We start from the raw sequence: 19,670 nt of genomic DNA on the forward strand, positions 1-19,670 counted from the left end.
TTGTGTTGAAAGGTATGAAAAGTATTTGTACATGATAACAACTTGTCTGAGATCTGGTGTGGTTGATGTTAATGTGCCTAAATAATTTTGAAACTGGATCCATGCTGTTTCCAAACAGGTAACAAAGCCAAATGTTTTTAGATTTTGCCCATATAGCATTTGAGATTAAGAAAACTGCTGTAAGGTTTTAACTAATGTTTGTTTGTATTATATACAGTATATCAGGTTTTATAATACTTTTTAAAATATCTTTTATAATTTCAAGCATTATGTAATTTAGTTTGAGGTCATTTTTTTTTTTTTTTTTTGAAAGAATACATTTATTCAGCAAGAATGCATTAATCAAACATGACAGGCTTAGGACAGCATATGGACACCTTAAGGGTCAACTTCTATACAGTCTTTGTGAGAAAGGATGCTGAATGTGCATACAGTATATATGACACTGTCATCACATTCTGATTGAATAAGCCGTGTTTCAGCAGTCATTTCCTTAAGGCTTCAATTAAACTTTATTATATTGAACAAGAGAGATGCTGAGCACTTCATTCCTGGAGAAGGACAGCAGTGTTTTTGACCGAGAGGCGGTGGGTGGTTGTGAGTGACGATGTGAAATTGCATTCACATGGGCTGCGTTGTGTCCTTTGTTCTCTGTCGTGGAGATTCCACGCCACTTTATTCCCATAATCCTCTGTTTCAACCCCTTTCATCCCTCCCTTGTGTCCTTCCCATTTTTTTTCTTTCACACTATCCTCTCCACCCTCCTTCCCAGCTCCCTACTTCTGCGTTTCCCCACCTCTTTACTGTCCTTTCTTCTTCCTCCATGGTTTTCCCCCTTTTCTCCCCACCCGTCCTTCTCTCGCCTGTCCTCTTTCTTTCTCTCAGACGTCTCTCTATATGCTTTATAAATGCTATAAGATGGATGGACTATAGAAATTAAATGATAAAAGTAAAGGAAAAACAAAAAGTGGAAAAGACAGGGTGGTTGCTTTTTAAACACAGCAGAGTTGAAACACATAAAAACATTATGGAAGACCTGTCAGCAACATTTCCCTTATGCATTCAGTCTTAAGAAGCACAGAAAAGCATGCCGCTTTCTGAGGGGACTCATTGTCAGACCTCGCTCATAAAGTCAACATGAAACGTCATTCGCAACCCATTTTCCACGTATTATCTGTATTTCTGAGTGACACAGGATGTTCAATGAAAAATAAAATGTGGGCGGGACTTGATTTTATCATGAGTCGAGTCGATTGATGAGTCATCAATCGTTAACAATAAGAATGTTTGTTTGAGAAAGTAAATCAGTGAAATGTTGTTTTTCCAAATCATATTGACTTAATAATAAGATTTAGTGCCCCTATATATTATGCAATATAGCTGTTTGTGAATGTAAACGGTCTGCAAAGTTTCAAAGATCAAAGTGCAGGATAAAAGAAATTGTCTCCCAAAAGAAAGAAACTGCCTGAAACGAGTCGACAGTAATTCCAGTCTAACTTCCTGCTCGAACCTCTGTAGGTTTGTAACAAATTTGCATAATGCCAGCCTACGGCCTTTACTGGTTGCCCATGAACAACGTCTACTTTGACCCGCCCTCAAACACTGTAGTTGTAGCTGAGGCCTGGCCGTTTTTTTTTTTTTCTTTTCATGTTGACATGTCGAGAAAACGTTTTTTTTCTGCGCTGAGAATCCATTTTGCATGCACTTCAAAAGGATGAGGACTCATGCTGGAATTGATACGGAAAAAAACACCATTGTTACTGTTTGTATCAATGTGTATACAAGTGCTGAGCCTCCGGAGCTCAAATTCAGATATGGTAATAGCCGTTTCCGACATGTATTGTAAGTGGTAGACCAGCCAAAACAAACTGGGCCGTCTGACCAATCAGAGCAGAGCAGGCTCTGAGAAAGGAGGGGCTCAGAGAGACCGAATCCTTATATATATCCATATATATCATAGCAACGAGTAAACTTTAATATTCACAGACATTTTTTTATATATTTTTATTCATCTCTAAAATATTGGCTAGAAATTGAGAGTGCAGTCTTAAAAATTACTTTAAAAATCCAGTTATCACAAATGGATAGAAGTGCCTTGGAAATTCATTGGTAAAAAGGTGTGGGAACCCTGTGCTGTAATCCTGTGGACATTTGTAAGCATCAGCGGTGGCTAATTGAAAAACAGCTCTCAGTCTTGTTGTGTCCCGTCTGTATGTGTGTTTGAATGACAAGGGAATATGGGTGGGTGGAAATGACTTAGTGAAGAAGTGTGGGAGTGTGTAAATAATTCCTCTTTGCTTTAATTCCATAGAGGATAATGCAGGTGTTCCATTATTCATGTCTGCCTGGTATTAATGCACACTCTCTGTGTGTGCGTGTACGTTGTATTTGTTTGACTATTATAATTACACACTCACTTTTGCTGTACGAGTGTGTATGTTTGTGACAGAGAGAACATTGGTAAGGCCAGATAAGGCTGCAACACGGTGTTGTTTATGCTTTTTTCGAGTGTATTCCAAATGTATTCTGCAGCGATTCATTATGTTCACAATAATGGCTCTGAATCTTTTTTGCACGATTTATCTTCCTTCTCTGTCCGTCTCTCTGTTGCGCAAACACATGCAATGTTTTTCTCTCCACTGCCTATCCTTCTTGTTTACACTCTTTGCATCATTTTGTGGGCTTCAGTTCTCCATTTCTTTACCTGTATATCTTGTGTAGGGCATATATTTTGTAATGGGAGAGATGTGTCAAACAGTATCTTACTGCACTTTAATAGATATATTGGCTTGGCCAATAGTGGCAGGCTTTGTTATTCAAACAAGGATTAATGTGAAAATATAGAGCAGGACGTGTCTCAGACAAGCCAAGATGAGGAAAAACTTGTCTTGGAACTATTCATTTTTATAGTATTTGTTTTATTGTTTTGATTCTTACATAATGTGAAGCTGCTTTTGTACTCATGCCAGACATAATCATTTGTTGTGACTAATTTTATCTTTTGGTCTGCATCCATCAGGCTCCAGTAAAAAGCAAAAAAATAAATAAAATAATAACAGAAAAAAAAAATTAAATTAAATAAAAAAATAAATTAATTAAACAAAAATGAAAAGAAAGAAAATTAATAAAAATGTATGTATATATATATATATATATATATATATATATATATATATATATATATATATATATAATAAAATAAAGTAATTCACTGTGTTATATAAACATACACATGTATGTCTATTACATTACATTTTTAGTTTTAATTTTCTGCCAAAATACCTACATCATGATGTATGTACTGTTAATGTTACCTTGATATAGGATTTTACTAATACAACCCATCATTAATCTCTTTTCCCTGTCAGACAGAACAAGTTTCTCGTAGTTCATGAAGATCACAGGATTTAGTCAGGGTAATTCCAGTCATGTATCACACGCTGCTTCGTTAAAATAGTCTGTGATAATTCCTCTTTTCACTTTGTCCCAGGACTTAACTACAAGGGCAGAGAGGACCTGGAGGTTGCCATGGTGATGTTTATTTATGTGTGAGCTTTTTTTTCGCCCCGTCTCTGGCCAAAAGCAGTAAACATAATGCCAGTCTTTCTCCCCTTGTTTCCACACCAACTGCTTCCCTTGCTGATACACACACACACACGTACTTGTATATGTGGTTTACAGGAAGTGTCCTCGTAAACCATGTTTACGTTGTAATACCCATGTCATTATACACATTTGTGTCCTCAAACCGTATACACAAAAACACTCACTCACTCACTCACTCACTCACTCACTCACTCACTCACTCACTCACTCACTCACTCACTCACTCACTCACTCACTCACTCACTCACTCACTCTCACTCTCTCTCTCTCTCTCATCACCACTCTTCAGTGAGAATGAAAACACACGGTCGTTCCCTAAAATGTGCCCCATCCCCTCCCATAAGACCCCCCTGTGGCAGTCTGTGTACGTCCTCCCCCCCCCCAATTTCCTCATCACAGTCAGTACCTTCATCAACCCCTATTTACCCTTCACAAAGGCCTGATGGGGAATTCACCATCCTCAAAGGTGGAGGAGGGGTTTACACAGACTCATCTTTTCCAGAAAATGTGACTGAAATGAGACACTGGGTTTCATCATGATTTTGCTTAAATATCTGACATTCAATGGTTGAATTGACGCTTCTGATTAGTGGACTACTACAGTACCAGTACAACCGAACAGATTCTTCCAAATATCTTCCTTTGTGTACAGCAGAACAAAGAAATTGATACAGGTTTGGAATTATTTGATGGGGAGTAAATGATGACATGATGTCATTTTTGGGTGAACTATCCCTTTAAAACATTATAAATAGTCTATGATATTATTAAAAAGAAAAAATATGAAATAACTGCTTAACTATGTTTCACTGCTGAAGCCACTGCCATTTTGAGTTTTTCTGGCAGGCGCTGCAGTGGTCAGGTGGTAGAAGTCAGAGCTCTCCGAAAAATCAAAGTTTACAAGATGTAATTAAAGGTGTAGGATGTAAACACTTTTTACAAGTCGTAATCTTGTAATTACGGTAATGTTTACAGGTCTTATATAATCTCAAATGAAATTATATTACAACCTAATTCTTTATCTTGTCTGTTGTGATTTCTAACTATAGTTTCTCTCACACAGTGAATGAATGCAGCTATCGGAATTGTGGGTAGATTGGTTGGCTTATTAGTCTTAGCGTTAATAGATGGTAGTGAAGCATATGGCTTAGGATGTCCCACCACCCACAGGATGAAAGAGACAGTGTTGAATGTAACCGAGAGAGACAGACAATGCAAGAAACAGGGATGGTGATGCAGCAAATATAGACTCTGGGCTGCTTGCTATAGCTGTCCTACTTTCTCCATCCCCTTCAGAGCTGAGAGGAGGATGGGATACGACATGGTGTGTGTATATGAGTGTGGCTTTGTTGAATAATTGTACTACCCCATCAGTTGTCATATTTATCCCCAGTCACTGCTTAATATCCTTAGATTCCTGTCTGGGTGAAGGATTTCAACCCAGTTAAGACCATTTTCAATGCCAAAAATGAGATCATGCTCCTTTAACGGTGGTGTGTATGTGGTACTAAGCGTTGGCGGAGCAACATGCTACCTTGTGCCCCCATTAAAGACTGTGGGACTAAAATAGCTCCAGATCTATCAACTGGAACTCTGTTAAGTTATATGTCAGTTTGTTGCAACTGGAAAAGACCTCTGTGTTATCAGTGTAATGCATTGTCTGTGTTCGGAAAACATCGCAGGAGGTCATGGCTTCATTCTTCATTAACAAGAAACTTGCATTAGCAAACAAGGTCACAGGTAGTACAAATGGAAACTTTAAATAAAGCCAAATGTTAAAGCTGCATCTGAGATTTTGTAACTTTTATACAACTTTTTCCCCCCTTTGAAGTAAAGCTCCAAGGTTAGTCAAGGTTTCTTGCGCCATAATTTTCTGTATTTAATTCTACCCTCTGCCTTAATATTAAAGTGTAACTTCGCCGATATTCAACCCGCTTTGTATTGTTACAGTGTTGGTAGTATATGTAAACGAACAATGTTTACTCGTTCTCCGTGTTACCTGGACCAAGAAATTCATATTTATTTGTCAGCAAAAGGTCTGCCAGATGATGGAAAAACTTTTGACAGCTCCAGAGCTTTCGTGAAATCTACAGGTTATACTTTCTCATATTTGTATCCCCACCCATTGACAGTCAGATCAGTCAGAATGTTTGCTAAGAAGTATTTCCTACTAAAGTTGCTTTAGTAGGAAATACAACGTGTTGGATCCTGCTTACAACATGTTGGATCCTTCACTGGAAACCGAAAGTAACTCACTCCCGCTATACATTTACTCTTTGAATTCTTGCACTCAGGAACAATACAAGTCGACACCATTATGACTAAAAGTTTGCTAAGAAGTATTTTCTTCTAAAGCAAGGTGGTATTTGACTGGTAAGAGTATCCATAGAAGACTGATGGGACTGGTCTTAGACGGCAACATGTATGGGTGTTGAAGATTTCCTACCTATTTGGCAAAAGTGAAGACAACTTTTTCTTTTCCTTTTTCTCTAGTTTAAAGTAGGGTATTTATTATTTAATTTTACTTGCATAATCAGACACATAGTGAAAGAGTGAAATCAATAAGGAAAAAATGTTAGACTGGGATTGATTTTACCCATTAGAAGTTAATTGGATCATGAAAAAAAAATTGGTCTCATAATTCGTTACCCATTTTGTTTTTCTAAAAATAAAAAAGTCAGTACAACATGTTGCATTTTTTTTTTTTTTTTTTTTTTAATCTACCCATTTTACTTGCATAATCTGACTTATATCACAATGAAATAATGACGAATAAGGAAAATGTTGGACTGGGTTTGATTTATTGTCTATTAGGATTTGATTGGATCATGAAAAAAAAAAATATGCATGGGTAAATTGTACACAGAAAAACATGCATCAGGACATGGAGTCAATTTGGATTTCATGTGGACTTTAAGCGTTGTAAACTGAATATGCATTTTTAATTAAATATGGTTGGTCATTTGTTAGAGTACTCATAATTCAGATGTCATAGCAGTGATGCTTTCTGAACAACTCAGATAATTTTGTTTCCAAATGTGGACTAATAAGGGAGCTTTGTGTTATAAATGGCATATTTTCATTTCAAAAGAAGAAAAAGTTTTACCCCATATGTCTCCTTTAATGAAGAAGCTCATATCTCATGATTTTCTCTGTTTCAGTCGCTCATCTTCCTGGGCTGTGTAGCAGCAGCTGGGCTCGGTGTGAATCTGCTGTGCCTGGCCATCTACCTGAGCTGCCTGTGCTGCTGTCGGAAGGATGAGGAGGAAGAGGAAAGTAAGAAATCCAACTCTTGCTGTGTCACTTGGGCTGCTGTTGCTGCCGGACTCATCTGCTGGTACGTATCACCCACTGTTCTCACACTGAGAGGATAAACCTGCTCAAGATGCAGGCAACATAGTTAAGCATTCCAGTGTGTGTGTAGAAAATATATGGGAGAATGATGCAGTTATATGTTCATCTTGGTTATTTCAAACTTTCTGTCTCTGGTGTGGTTGAGCAGAATTTAAAATGGAAGATTTTATTAAGAATGCCTTTGTTGTCATCTGTCACACAATTTGAGTGATGAATCAACATGGCAAATACTAGCAAAATCCCCTTTGGCAAATTAGCTAATAACTTTCGGCTGACATATCTTCCTCATTATGTTCCCACCTCCTTTTATTTATTTTTTTTATTCTCCTTTGTGTCTCTTCCATCCATTGTTCTCTCTTTCTCTTTCTGAATCTCGCTGTCTCTAGCAAACATGCTTATTTGCTCCTGAAATGCAGAGCGCTGATAAAGAGTCTTGTCATTTTAAAGCCCAGTGTCTGGATGAACAAATCAACCAGTGAGTGTATAAGCTGTAGCAAAAAGTAAGTAGATGTCTGAGAACACTAATGGATGAGACAGATTAAAATGATAAATTATGTGACAAATAATAATGAATCAAATTGTCCTTTCAGTTCATTGTGCCATGAAAACACTCTATAATTTTCTCCAAACTTTTTCCACATTCCAAAAACATAATTTTTAAAACCAGTGTGCATATTTAATATTAAGTTAAACTTTTAAACCAAGTTGCATATTTAATATAAAGTTCAACTGTTGTTATTGTTGGTGTTGAAAGAAACATTTTTTTTTTTAATACATTAAATTTATTCAGCAAGGAAAATTAAATTGATGAAAAGTGACAGTAAAGACATTTATAATTTTACAAAATATTTTAATTCCAAATAAATGCTATTCTTTTGAACATTTATGCATTAAAGAACCCTGAAAAAATGTATCATGGTTTCCTCAAAAATATTAAGCAGCAAAACTTATTTCAATATTGATAATAATGTTTCTTGAGCACCAAATCAGCATATTAGAAGGATTTCTAAAGGATCATGTGACACTGAAGACTGTAATGCCATTGCGGGAATAAATTACATTTTAAAATATATTCAAATAGAAAACAGTTATTTTAAATTGTAATAATATTTCATAGAATGGCTCTTTTTACTGTTAATTTGATTAAATAAATGCAGCCTTGGTGAGCATTTTTTAAATTTATAAATAAAAACATTTTATAAATAAAACTAAATTACTGAATTAAGGTGCTAAAAACTATTTTTGTTCCAAAAAATATGTATGATATGACCCCTTTAAAATTGTGAGAGTGAGAAAGACAGGAGAGGCTCAAATAACTGCTCTATTTTATTGGCTGTAGAAATTTAACAGAACACCAAAAGAGTCAGTCTCTCTCTCTCTCTCTCTCTCTCTCTCTCTCTCTCTCTCTCTCTCTCTCTCTCTCTCTCTCTCTCTCTCTCTCTCTCTCTCTCTCTCTCTCATTTGCTCTCAATTTCTTTCTCGGAGGTTCAGTGGTCTCAGCTGTCAAGTTTATTCTCTTGCTCTATAAAAACGATGGTTCACTGGATCACTTCGGGTAGCGCTGCTCTGCTCGGATGCAGAGAGCGGTCTACATTCCTGTCTAAACACCATACCGCTGACCGGCGATAGAAACACTCCAGTTTTGTTTCAGGCTACATTGTCCATCAGGTCTGAGTTGGAGGAGGGGTTGTGGGAACACTCAGAGTTTGACTAGTATTTAGGACTTTAATAGGGGGTTGAATAGCCTTGGACATACCGAGACGGCCCTTTGACTTCTGCTCAGACACTGTGCAGTTTTCTGCCTCCGTCATCCATTAAGAACAAGTGGCATTTACTTCTGCACCGCTTCGGTTCTTAGTGACCATGGCTGTCAAGCTCCAAAAAGGACGAAAAAAAAACAACAACAGCATAAAAGAACTGAGAAAGGAGTCTATATGACTTAGCCATATCATGTTATAATGAACAGAAACTGGAATATAGGTTGGTGCTGAAAAACTCCCCCTCTGTTTCAGCTCTTAAATCTCTTTCTCCATCCTGCATTTTTGAACGGGTAAATGAGATTTGGCAAAGGAAAGATTATCAGTGGCACAAAGCTATCTTATGACTTCAGAAGACTTGAAATGTATGGATCACTTATATTGCTTTATGTTAGGGGTTTTTGAACTTTTTGATGGCACGGACCCCAAACTGTTATAACCTTTTTGCGAGGGAACATCTTTATATATATTTTCGTGCATACATATTTCATGTATGAATAAAGAAGAATGGAGCATGATATCATAAAGACATGTTTTCAACATTAAATAATTGGCTTTTATATCATCATTGTACTAAAGTCAAAGCAAATTATTCATAGTATTTAAGTAGCGATGTTCTTTTGTGGCATACATCCGAGTAAAATGAAGGGCAGTGCCTTGGTTCAATCCACCTGATGTTGTTTGAATGAGGCAGATCTGAATGCGAGCTTGTAGTCGAATGCAAGAAAGGATTGCTTTTAAAGCAGACAAAATGATTGGAGACAATTGGCATACCAAAGAGAAGTCTGTCGTTACACTGTGACTGTTTGATTAAAAAATACACATGCAAAAATAAAACACGCATTGATGAATTATTCACAATAAGATTTGTGCCCAATGTCTCTTCTTTTTTCATTTTATGGAGTGACAAAGGTGAGTAAGTAATGACAAAAATTTACATTTTTGAATGAACTATGCATTTAAGAAAGTAACTAGAGTCAGTTATGGTTTCATGTTGTGGTCAGCAAAAATGGTTATCTTTGCAGACAGCTGCATTCACAGTCTTTCAAGGTCTTAACTTTTGGGAGCTTCACTACACAGAACTTTCTTAAAGGAAATAGTTGTTACTTTGACATGCTAATAGCAGAAGGGGAGTTATTTAATCTAACTCAACACTCCAGTCTCCCAGCAGGCACCATCCCAGCTGTTACATCATCCCACCGCTGCTGGAGAAATGCTGAGCCCTAAAGTGCTCGATTGAATTAGTTTGTGTTGTGTATGAATGTGTGTGTATAAATGTGTGTATGTTTATGAGGGCTCCATCTTCTCTGTTAATCCCATGACACTCATCTGTGTTGATATTATTAAGTTAGCATTATGACTGGAGGTATTCTGAAACCTTCTGTGGTGAAACAAAGCCCACTGTTGGGTTAAATGCAGAAGCGTGGTCAGAGTTTAACATGAGGAATTCATTCTGGATGTCACAGCTAAGGAGAACATCCTCTTAGGTGATGATGCGGAATTCATTTTGCATGCTTTGGACTGGGAGTGGGTGACCAAAATCTTATGTCATTGTGAGTAGGGTTGTCAAAAGTACCGACTTCGGTACCAAGTCGGTACTGAAATTTTAAAAATGTGATGATACCAGCATTTCCCCCCTATCATTTTGAGCGCTGTTTAGCGGATTCTTAAACACCTCTGATTGGCCGTTGTGTTCACACGCTCAACAGATATGTCTGTGATTGGCTACAATGATCAAAGCAAAAACATGTTGTAAGTAGACATCTTTGACGAGCGCTTACACAGATACAAACGCTCCCGTGTGTATCTGTGTAAGTGCTCGGTGAACAGCTTCAAAGATGTCTATTTACAGCATGTTTTTGAAGTGTTGATCATTGTAGCCAGTCACAGACATATCTGTTGAGCGTGTGAACACAGTGACCAATCAGAGGTGTTTAAGAATCCGCTCAACAGCGCTCAAAATGCTGGTATCTTCACATTTTTAAAATTTGACAACAAGAATCAAACTCTTCCAGGCCTCAGCTACTACAGTGTTTGAGGGCAGGTCAAAGTAGACGTTGTTCGCAGGCAGCCAATGAAGACCATAGGCTAAATTATTATGAAAATTTGTTACAGATCAGAAATGATTTTTTTGATTTTTTTTTTTTTTTTTTTTTGATTTTTTTTTTTTTTTTTTTTTTAGGAGACAATAATCATTTGTCGTGCACTTTTGATCTTTAAAACTTTGCATGCATTTTACATCCACAGACAGCTTATTACACACTGCATAAAAGATAATATTTAAAAAAAGCATAATAGGGGCACTTCAAAAAAACAAACAAAAAAAAAAAAAAATATTGACTCCAAACTTTTAAATGGTAGTGCACACATGAATTAGCCTTGCATACTTTTATATTTGGGGTGGATAACCAAAAATATATAAATTCTTTAGATAAATGATTACAATTTAAGTTTTCTGTGATATTTTATGTATATTTTATTTACCCGACAAACTCATTGTAAATGTATATTATGAATATTTAAAATATCAGCCGGCCCTAATATATTGTAGCCTCTTATGAAATTGTCTTAAATTTAAGTTAGGTGATGTTATGGATTCTCAAAACTTTCACCATTGTCGCCTTTCTGACATTGTTGGTATCCTATACGTTTATTGTTCACTGAAGGCTGTCTGTTGGTTTTGTGTTTTCTGTATACAGTCATCTTTGGAAACTTTGCATTACACTTATAACCTCTCCTTCTATTATTTATGTGTCTTTGCTAAAACTGGCAGGATGTCTCAGCAAGACTGACTTCATCTACATTAAATGTTAATGTGGTTTGTGGCAGAAGTGTTTCTGCAGTGTCCAGAAATAAATTATAGGGTTAGTTGGATGGATGGGTGAACAAGTAGGTGTGCATTTAATACAAAACCTTCAAGTCAACTGTCTACTTAATGACTTTATGGCTCCAAATCAATTTTCTGTCTCAGTGAGTCATAGCGTGACATGATGGAGCTCTTTAGGGGTCCTAGATTGCTCTCAGATAAGATGATAGGTTTCAGAATTATTCACTAAAACATTTGGATTTGGTTTGATATCAGATCAGTATAAATCTTGTTTGTCCAAAGCTTCTGTTTTTAAATGTCATTAAAGGGGTCTTATACAGTTTTAATGTTTTATTTAAAGGGGTTTATATCATGAGTAATTAAGTTGTCCTTGATCTTTTGAGATACAATTTTATTTTAGTATGAAAACATAATGTAACTTTCAGAACTCAAAACTTTATTTAAACAAAGTTGAAGATGATTATGAAGAAGAGAAAACAATCAATAGCAATAACACCACAATTACTAGTATTTTGTGCAGGTAGAATCGGCCCTAATCGACTACTCTAGATGTACAGTGTCATTGTGTTGTGACTACATAATGTGAGTCTTTCTCTTATTTTCTCCATTATATTGCTGAATGGCAGGAGTTGTGTAATAGATTTTTTGGTATTTAGATATTTCGGTAAACTACAGCTTGTGTTCCCATGGTTCCTCTGTGCTCCAAAGTACTGCTCCTTTTCAAGAGTCCCTTAGATCATGACATGAAGAGCATTTTTAACTGCTTTGAGTAAAGAAAAATTTAACTATTTAAAACTAAAATTTAAAACTATTATAAAAAAAAATAAACATTCCTATTAATAGAACTGAGTTGAGTTGTGTTCCAGTTGTTGTTTTTCTGAAAAGACTTCTGCCTTTGCACATGCCACAGCTGCCATTGTTTCTGAGCCTCCATGTGTATAATGGTCCACCTGATGATGTGGCCTCTACATATCTCTGAAGCTTTCACTGACAGTTAAAAGAGAAGAGAGAGAAATCTCTTATGCCTGCTCAGCTTCACCTGCATGTGTGTGTACATGGACCCAGTTGTTTTCTGCCACGCGCACACCTGCTCTCTGACATCTGTAACCTATTGTCAGCTTCCTGTTTGGCATGTGTGAGGGCTAATAGTTTAGTTCTGACACCCGCTGTTCAGCATGTGGCTGATGCCGATGATTCTAGATCAGCACACTTTACTCTGGAGCACTGTGAGTTTCATAACACTTGCCACATCTTCATAAAACGTTTCATAAAAGTGTTTTTGTAACTATTGAGTCATTTTCAAATCAGTGTCTTTACAGTAACTTTCAAAGTACATCAAATTGAAGTGGATCATACTATCCTGAAGTATGATGTGACTAAATTCATTTCTCGCATTAAAGCGGGTTCTTTGGTAGCCTATTGCTTTTAACTCCTTTTATCTCCTAATTTTACAATTTTATTTTTGTAATATTATAAATTTATTCTAAAAACATTACATTATTGTAATAACATTGTTACTTTGTTCTCAGAACATTTTGACTTTATTTTTAAGAAAAATGTATTATTATTTTACTGTGGCACGGTGTTGATACTGTATTTGATCTAATGTAAATATCACCAATTACTGTAGTTCTCATGTAAATGTGTAGTCATTTTTCACGTTAAAGAAACAGGAAGTTGTGGCCTACAGTTTGAGGGTGAGTGACCGATCTGGTGTTCATCAGTCATGTTCTAATGAATCATGCAGGACCAAGATGGCTTGACAGATGGTTGCAGCTTCAGCAAACAAGCCTGCCCACCCCCTACAAAGTAATGTGGGGCTCTTGTCATTTTGAAGCCCTGTGGTGGCATGAACAAAGAACCCAGCGACTGAATTAACAAACGCAAATCTATCGTAACAAAACACTGCCCCCTTCAGGAGAGGAGACGTCTGAGGATAAAGATGCTGCTCTATTTTACTTTTAAAACCCATACTTTACTCAGTAAAGCCTCTGTTTTTTCTTCATTCAGTTGATAAAAGCACAAGCTCTATTTAGCCATTATTTATGTGCCCGCTTTCAGACCTGGTTTTTGAGGCCAGAGTAGAGCTTTTTTTTGGCACTGTTTTGCCCATTTAAAGGCAAAACATCTTAAGGCTCTGTGGTTCTTGTAAAAATTACAGCATTAGTGCTTTGGTTCTATTTTAAGGACTCTTAACTTTATTATTCAAGCTGTTACTCTATATTTAACTGTCCATGTGCCGTGCATGCATTTAGTAGGTGGGTGAATGGTACAATTTACTATACTGCTTTAAAGGAATGCAACTTTTCTGCGATACAACCATTCAAAAGTTTGGGCTCAATAAGATTTGTATATTCTTATTCTGCAAGGATGCATTAAATTGATAAAAAACTGACAGTAATGGCATTTATAATGTTAGACAATATTATTATAATGCTACATTTCTTTTGAACTATTTATCCATCAAAGAATCCTGAAAAAAGCCTATAATGTTTTCCACAAAAACAGTTTTCAGCAATGATGATAATAAAAAATGTTTTTTGAGCAGCAAATCAGCATATTAGAATTATTTCTGAAGGATCATGTGACACTGAAGACTGGAATAATGATGCTGAAAATTCAGCCCTGTCACAATATTATTGTTTTTGCTGTATTTTTGATCAAATAATTTCAGCCTGTACAGTTTAAAACATTGGGACGATATATTATATAATTAAATGTAAAGGTAGTTTTCAAAGCCCAGTCTGTCAAACTTGTCCCATGTGACACAAATTGTAATTTGAGTACAGTCAAAGTCCCTTTTAGGCAACGCATTTCACTCAGCGGCCATCTGTGAAATGCCTCTCGGACAGCAATTTTTAGTCATTGTGCAGCTCCTATCTCTTTGAATGGGGAAACATCAAATTCTCCAGAGCTGTTCAGCAAGCTTACGATTAAATTTTGTATTTGCAATCACTAATGAAATCTGATAACTATCTCATAAATGTAGTTTCTTATGCTCCATTAGCATCAGGCTAGATCTGCCAATGTGCATGTGCAGTCCTAAGTGCGTGTCTCAGAACAATGACGGTTTCTAAAGCAATGGGAATTTCTACCGGCAGCTGCAGTGATGCAATGACTTTATCAATCAGCGATTGGGTCTTTTATTTAGAAGGCGGTATTTATTCCACCATATTGCTCGTTGCAGTTTCTCACATTCATAAGTAATATGTATATGTATATTTAATATATTTAAGTCTTTAGAACAGTTAGTTTATCATTTGAATACTTTTTAAACGTATCACTGGCATTTTTTGCGATGTATTTGTAATGTAATTAAATAATAAGTTGATGCATAACTAACAGAATATAGATCTGAAAAGCATGGATGAGACTGTGATGAACCATGGGGAGCATTTGCCTACAATATGGCATTTTTGTTAGATTTATAAGCATTAAAGCACCTATTTGTTGTGTCGAGTTTTTCAAATGCAGGCTTTTACTCCTCATTGACTGTCTGAAGACTACAAGATTTTTCAGTCCGGGCTGTAGTAGCTCTGCAGAGTGGTTCAGATTCAGTTCTTCCCCAGCAACCATCTACAATGTTAATAATTTGGCTAATTCATCTTGCAGAGTGCAGCAAAATGAGCTGTTTCTCTTCAGCTGTCTCTTCCAAACAGATTTTGCATTTGAAGTGTTTGGTTAAACACTGAAAGATGAAAGCGCTTTGTCTCATGATGTCTTTTTTTTTTTTTTTTTTTTTTTTGTGAGCAGTGTGTGTTGAATAAATCTGCAAACTAATCCGTCAAAGGATTCAAATTCTGGTGTTCTTAGTCTTTCACAGTGACAGTCTTTTGAGTATTGGTATGGAATCGAATCCATTTTACAGCTTATTTTGGCAAGATCAGCATACTTGGATAGTCATGATCATCATGATTGACATGAAAAGTGACCAACCACAGTTTGTTTTGCTTTTGTCATTCAATTAATTTCTACATTAAAAAAAAAAAAAAAAACTATTGATTTAATATTACAGAATCTACAGTTCTGCTCTTGGATATATAGATAACTTGCTACTAAACGCTTTCAACATTTGAGTATCTTCTAACAGTTTGATGCATTAATTCTTCCTCAGAACTGCTCATTGCAGCAGGCCAATACCTTGTAAAATTACTTTCTTTGCATCCAAATATGCCTACTTCCATACTATAGTATGCGAAAAACAATACGAGAGCTGAGTAGTATGTCGGAATTCATAGTAGGCTATTCATATAAAACAGTAGGCGAAAAGTACCCGGTTCCCTACTACTTCCGTGAGATTCTGAGGTGCACATTCATTGGAAACTTTACTATCCCATGGGCCACGGGAGAGGATTTGTGAATGGAAGTTAAGTGATGCGGCATAGGTCACTTGACAAAGACAACATGGCGGATGTAGTATGTCCGAATTTCATTCATACTACACATTCATACTATATAGAACAACGGTCGCGAAGTACCTAGTATGTGATTTCGGATGCAGCGTTTGTTTCCAAATTGGAGCTAGGGTTTGAATTTAAATTTTTGATTTAGTTTTATTTGTGTTTTATTTTCAGTCTGTCCTTTCTCATGTAGTTCAGTTTTAATGAATTTTCTTTTAATTTTAAATATCTTTTGAATTGAAAAACTAAATTTAAAATCTTTACAACAAATTCTGTGTCAAAAACTTTGCAACTACATCTCAGCAAACTCTCATTAGAATATTAGTAGACTGTTAGGTTATGGTCAGGGTTGAGAGAATAACTTGCCATGTAGTTGCAAAGTTACTTATAGTCAGTAGATTGCGGGACCATCAAAATAAAGTGTTAGCAGATATTATGCAGACGGTCTACTAATACTGTAATGACTGGTATTTGCAAAGTTACTTATAGTAGGTAGAATGTAAAGTGTTTCCTAATATTTTTTTCTTTTAGTTAGTTTTGCGTCATGAAAATATGTGTTCAGTTTTTATTTTTTATTTCAATTAAAGTTTTTTTTGTTTCATTTTGGTTTCTGTTAGCATTAATAACACTGATTGAAACTGGCGATTTTAGTCAGCTCTTGCTATTTTTATGAGAAAGCTGGCATCTGTCTCTCTCCCCTTTCTCTCCAATGCAACTAAATTTTTTTCATGCACTTTTTAAATCAGAGATGGATCAGGAGAATGATGCAGTTTGGCTAGAGGCATCCAGCTAATGAGAACTCACTCTTCCCATAATTTTAATAAAGTCCCCTGTTCCAGGCCGCACACATTCTCCCGCGCTTCATTTCGGTGTAAGACGGCATAGGGCCTCAGGGCACTGTGCATTCTTTATGTGTTTGTGTTTGTGAGTGTCTTTATGACTTTTCACCCACTCCAAAGGCAAGAAGCTTTGGAGGAATCATTACACTTTTACATTTCCCCAGGAGTCCCACACTGTCAGACTGATCTAAAATCAGTCTTGCTCGTCAGCTGACACAGGACCGAGAACAGATTTTACATTTCATGACTGCTCATTATTGTCCCAAACGTCAAATTCAAGTTTAATACAAAGGAGGGTGTGCCAGGAATAAACTTTAAAGGGCACCCTATATTAACAATGCAATGCAGGATATGACTTCACTTCCTATGCAGTGTTATTGACCTCATAGGGTCTCTGGGGACTAATAAGCCAAATACCAAGAACAGAGATGAGCCTGGCCATTTTGATGACATCATTCTTCTATATGAGGTGCTTCCTGTTCCCAGTGGTGAGAAGACTGTGGCTTGGTGTGGAGGGAACGGACTCTCACGCTAATATTCTCTGTTTCATGCCAAAGACTCATTAACTTGTTTCTCTGATATTGGAGATGGCCTGCTCGGTCATGCTTTATCTCAAATGGGTCGTATTTGGACCACTGTCTGATTTTGAATAGCTGTTTTTGAGAAATTGGTTTGGAGAAAGGACTATGTTGTTTGCAGTGAAACATCATGAGTATATCTTCACCAGTGCAATATTACTGGATATGTCAGGTCAGTTACTTTTAATATAAAGCCCAAAAAGTGGCAGAAGCTGTCTAGGACTTCCTGTTATGATACTAGGGTGTTGTGGGTGGGTGGATGGTAGGTGGTTGTTTTCCAGCTCAATTTCTCTGACATTCTATTATCCAGAAATGACCTCTCCTTCAGTGTAGGTTTTATGAGATTGTTGTCCCCTGTTTTTCAAAAGTCAAACAAGAAAGAAATACATGTTTGAAACAACATGAGGGTGAATAACAGATGATAGAATTAAAACAAGATTCACAAGCAATCATTTCAGGTTGCTAAAATGGTAAGGAATGAGTTAATGCTAAAGTTAAGTATATAGGGGCTGTTCAGAATCATCTCTTTGATGGTGATATCGTAGTCTATATTAAAATTTTCACCCAAAAATTACAATTCTGTCATCAATTACTCACCCTCATGTTGTTCCAAACCCATAAGACTTTTGTTCATCTTCAGAACACACATGAAAATATTTTTAATGAAATCTAAGAGATTTCTGTTCACCCAAAACTAAATCCATATGAATCGAGCGGTTTAATCGAAGACTTCTGAAGAGACCCGGTTGCTATATGTGACCCTGGACCACAAAACCAGTCATAAGTCGCATGGGTATATTTAGCAATAGCCAACAATACATTGTATGGGTCAAAATGATCTATTTTTCTTTTATGCCAAAAGTCATTAGGATATTAAGTAAAGATCATGTTCCATGAAGATGTTTTGTAAATTTCCTACCGTAAATATATAAAAAATGTATTTTTGTGAGTGGATATGCATTGCTAAGGACTTCATTTGAACAACTATAAAGGCAATTTTCTCAATATTTTGATTTTTTTTTTTTGCACCCTCAGATCCATATTTTCAAACAGTTGTATCTCGGCCAATATTGTCCTATCCTAAAGAACTATACATCAATGGAAAGCTTATTTATGCAGCTTTCAGATGATGTTTCAAACCCTTATGACTGGTTTTGTGGTCCAGGGTCACATATATGATGAACATTTAATTCAGCCTTTTATTCTCATATAAACATTGATCAGCGAACATAAACAGAAGCTCAGCCGAACCTGCTTGACGCTCGAGAACAAACCTCATTGGTTCTTGCAAAAACTCAATTGTGTAGGCATGACACCCGAGAATGAACCTCATTGGTTCTCGCGCATCAAACAACAATGCTTGAGCTTCAGTTTACAAATTTGAATGCTTTAAGTATGTTCTCTGATTAATGTTCATATGTGAAATCCAAAATAAACCTGTTTATATAAAGCGATCATGTCTCTTCAGAAGACTCTGATTTACACACTCAACTCCTGTGGATTTGTGCTACAGTCTATTTATGAACGTTTTGAACCGTCAGAGTTGTGGGTAAATAGAATTTCAATGGAGGGACTGAAATCTCTCAGATTTCATTAAAAATATCTTCATTCCGAAGATGAACAAAAGTCTTCAAAATGTTCAAAATGTATTTTGAACAACATGAAGGTGAGTAATTGATGACAGAATTTCATTTTGGGGGGGAACTAACCATTTAAAAATGATGGTAGTCTGAATATTAGTGATTGTATTATTGTTCTAAACACTTTGTTATCTTTCTCTTGCTCTCATAGTGCTTGTGTGTTGCTCTCACAGGGAGAAGGCACCATCTTTTTGTAATTTCCTCAACCCTTATGTTATTTGTGTCTGGGGAACATTAGCCTCTGGCTCAGTACGGCTCCTGCTGAATATTAAAGACCTGCATGTGGCACGCGTGCACCACCCATCCTACCACAGCGCATTTATTTTCCAGTCATTTAACATCCATATAGAGCCTCTTCGGTCCAAAATGATGTTTATCTAAGCTCAGGAAACGTTTTCTGACATGGCTTACTCAGTGGCTGGCCTGTCCTAGTTGACGACTTGAACTCATAACGATTAAAAATCGTTTTCGGTAATTGAAATAAAGCTGAAATAAAATAAAAAAATTATGTTAGGTGAAAAACTTAAATGAAAATTGACAGTGTTGCTTTGGAAACAGACTGAAATAAAATTAAGTTGAAGTATTAAGATAACTATAACTGAAATAAAAATGTATTTTTTTTTTTTAAATATATATCTTTTACTTAAAGGGTTAATTTACCCAAAAATG

The 19,670-nt window shown here is 36.2% G+C and overlaps 1 protein-coding gene across 5 annotated transcripts in view; it reads left to right on the forward strand.

Moving 5' to 3' along the window:
- The window catches only part of ttyh2 (tweety family member 2), a 57,695-nt gene that overhangs the window by 10,478 nt on the left and 27,547 nt on the right, over positions 1-19,670 (forward strand). For all 5 annotated transcript variants that reach the window (XM_051913740.1, XM_051913742.1, XM_051913741.1 and 2 more), the window contains exon 2: positions 6,768-6,943. In XM_051913740.1, the coding sequence (XP_051769700.1) occupies positions 6,768-6,943 (176 nt within the window). The remainder of the gene's footprint in view (positions 1-6,767; positions 6,944-19,670) is intronic.

Source organism: Ctenopharyngodon idella, chromosome 12, assembly GCF_019924925.1.
Source record: "Ctenopharyngodon idella isolate HZGC_01 chromosome 12, HZGC01, whole genome shotgun sequence".
NCBI lineage: Eukaryota > Metazoa > Chordata > Actinopteri > Cypriniformes > Xenocyprididae > Ctenopharyngodon > Ctenopharyngodon idella.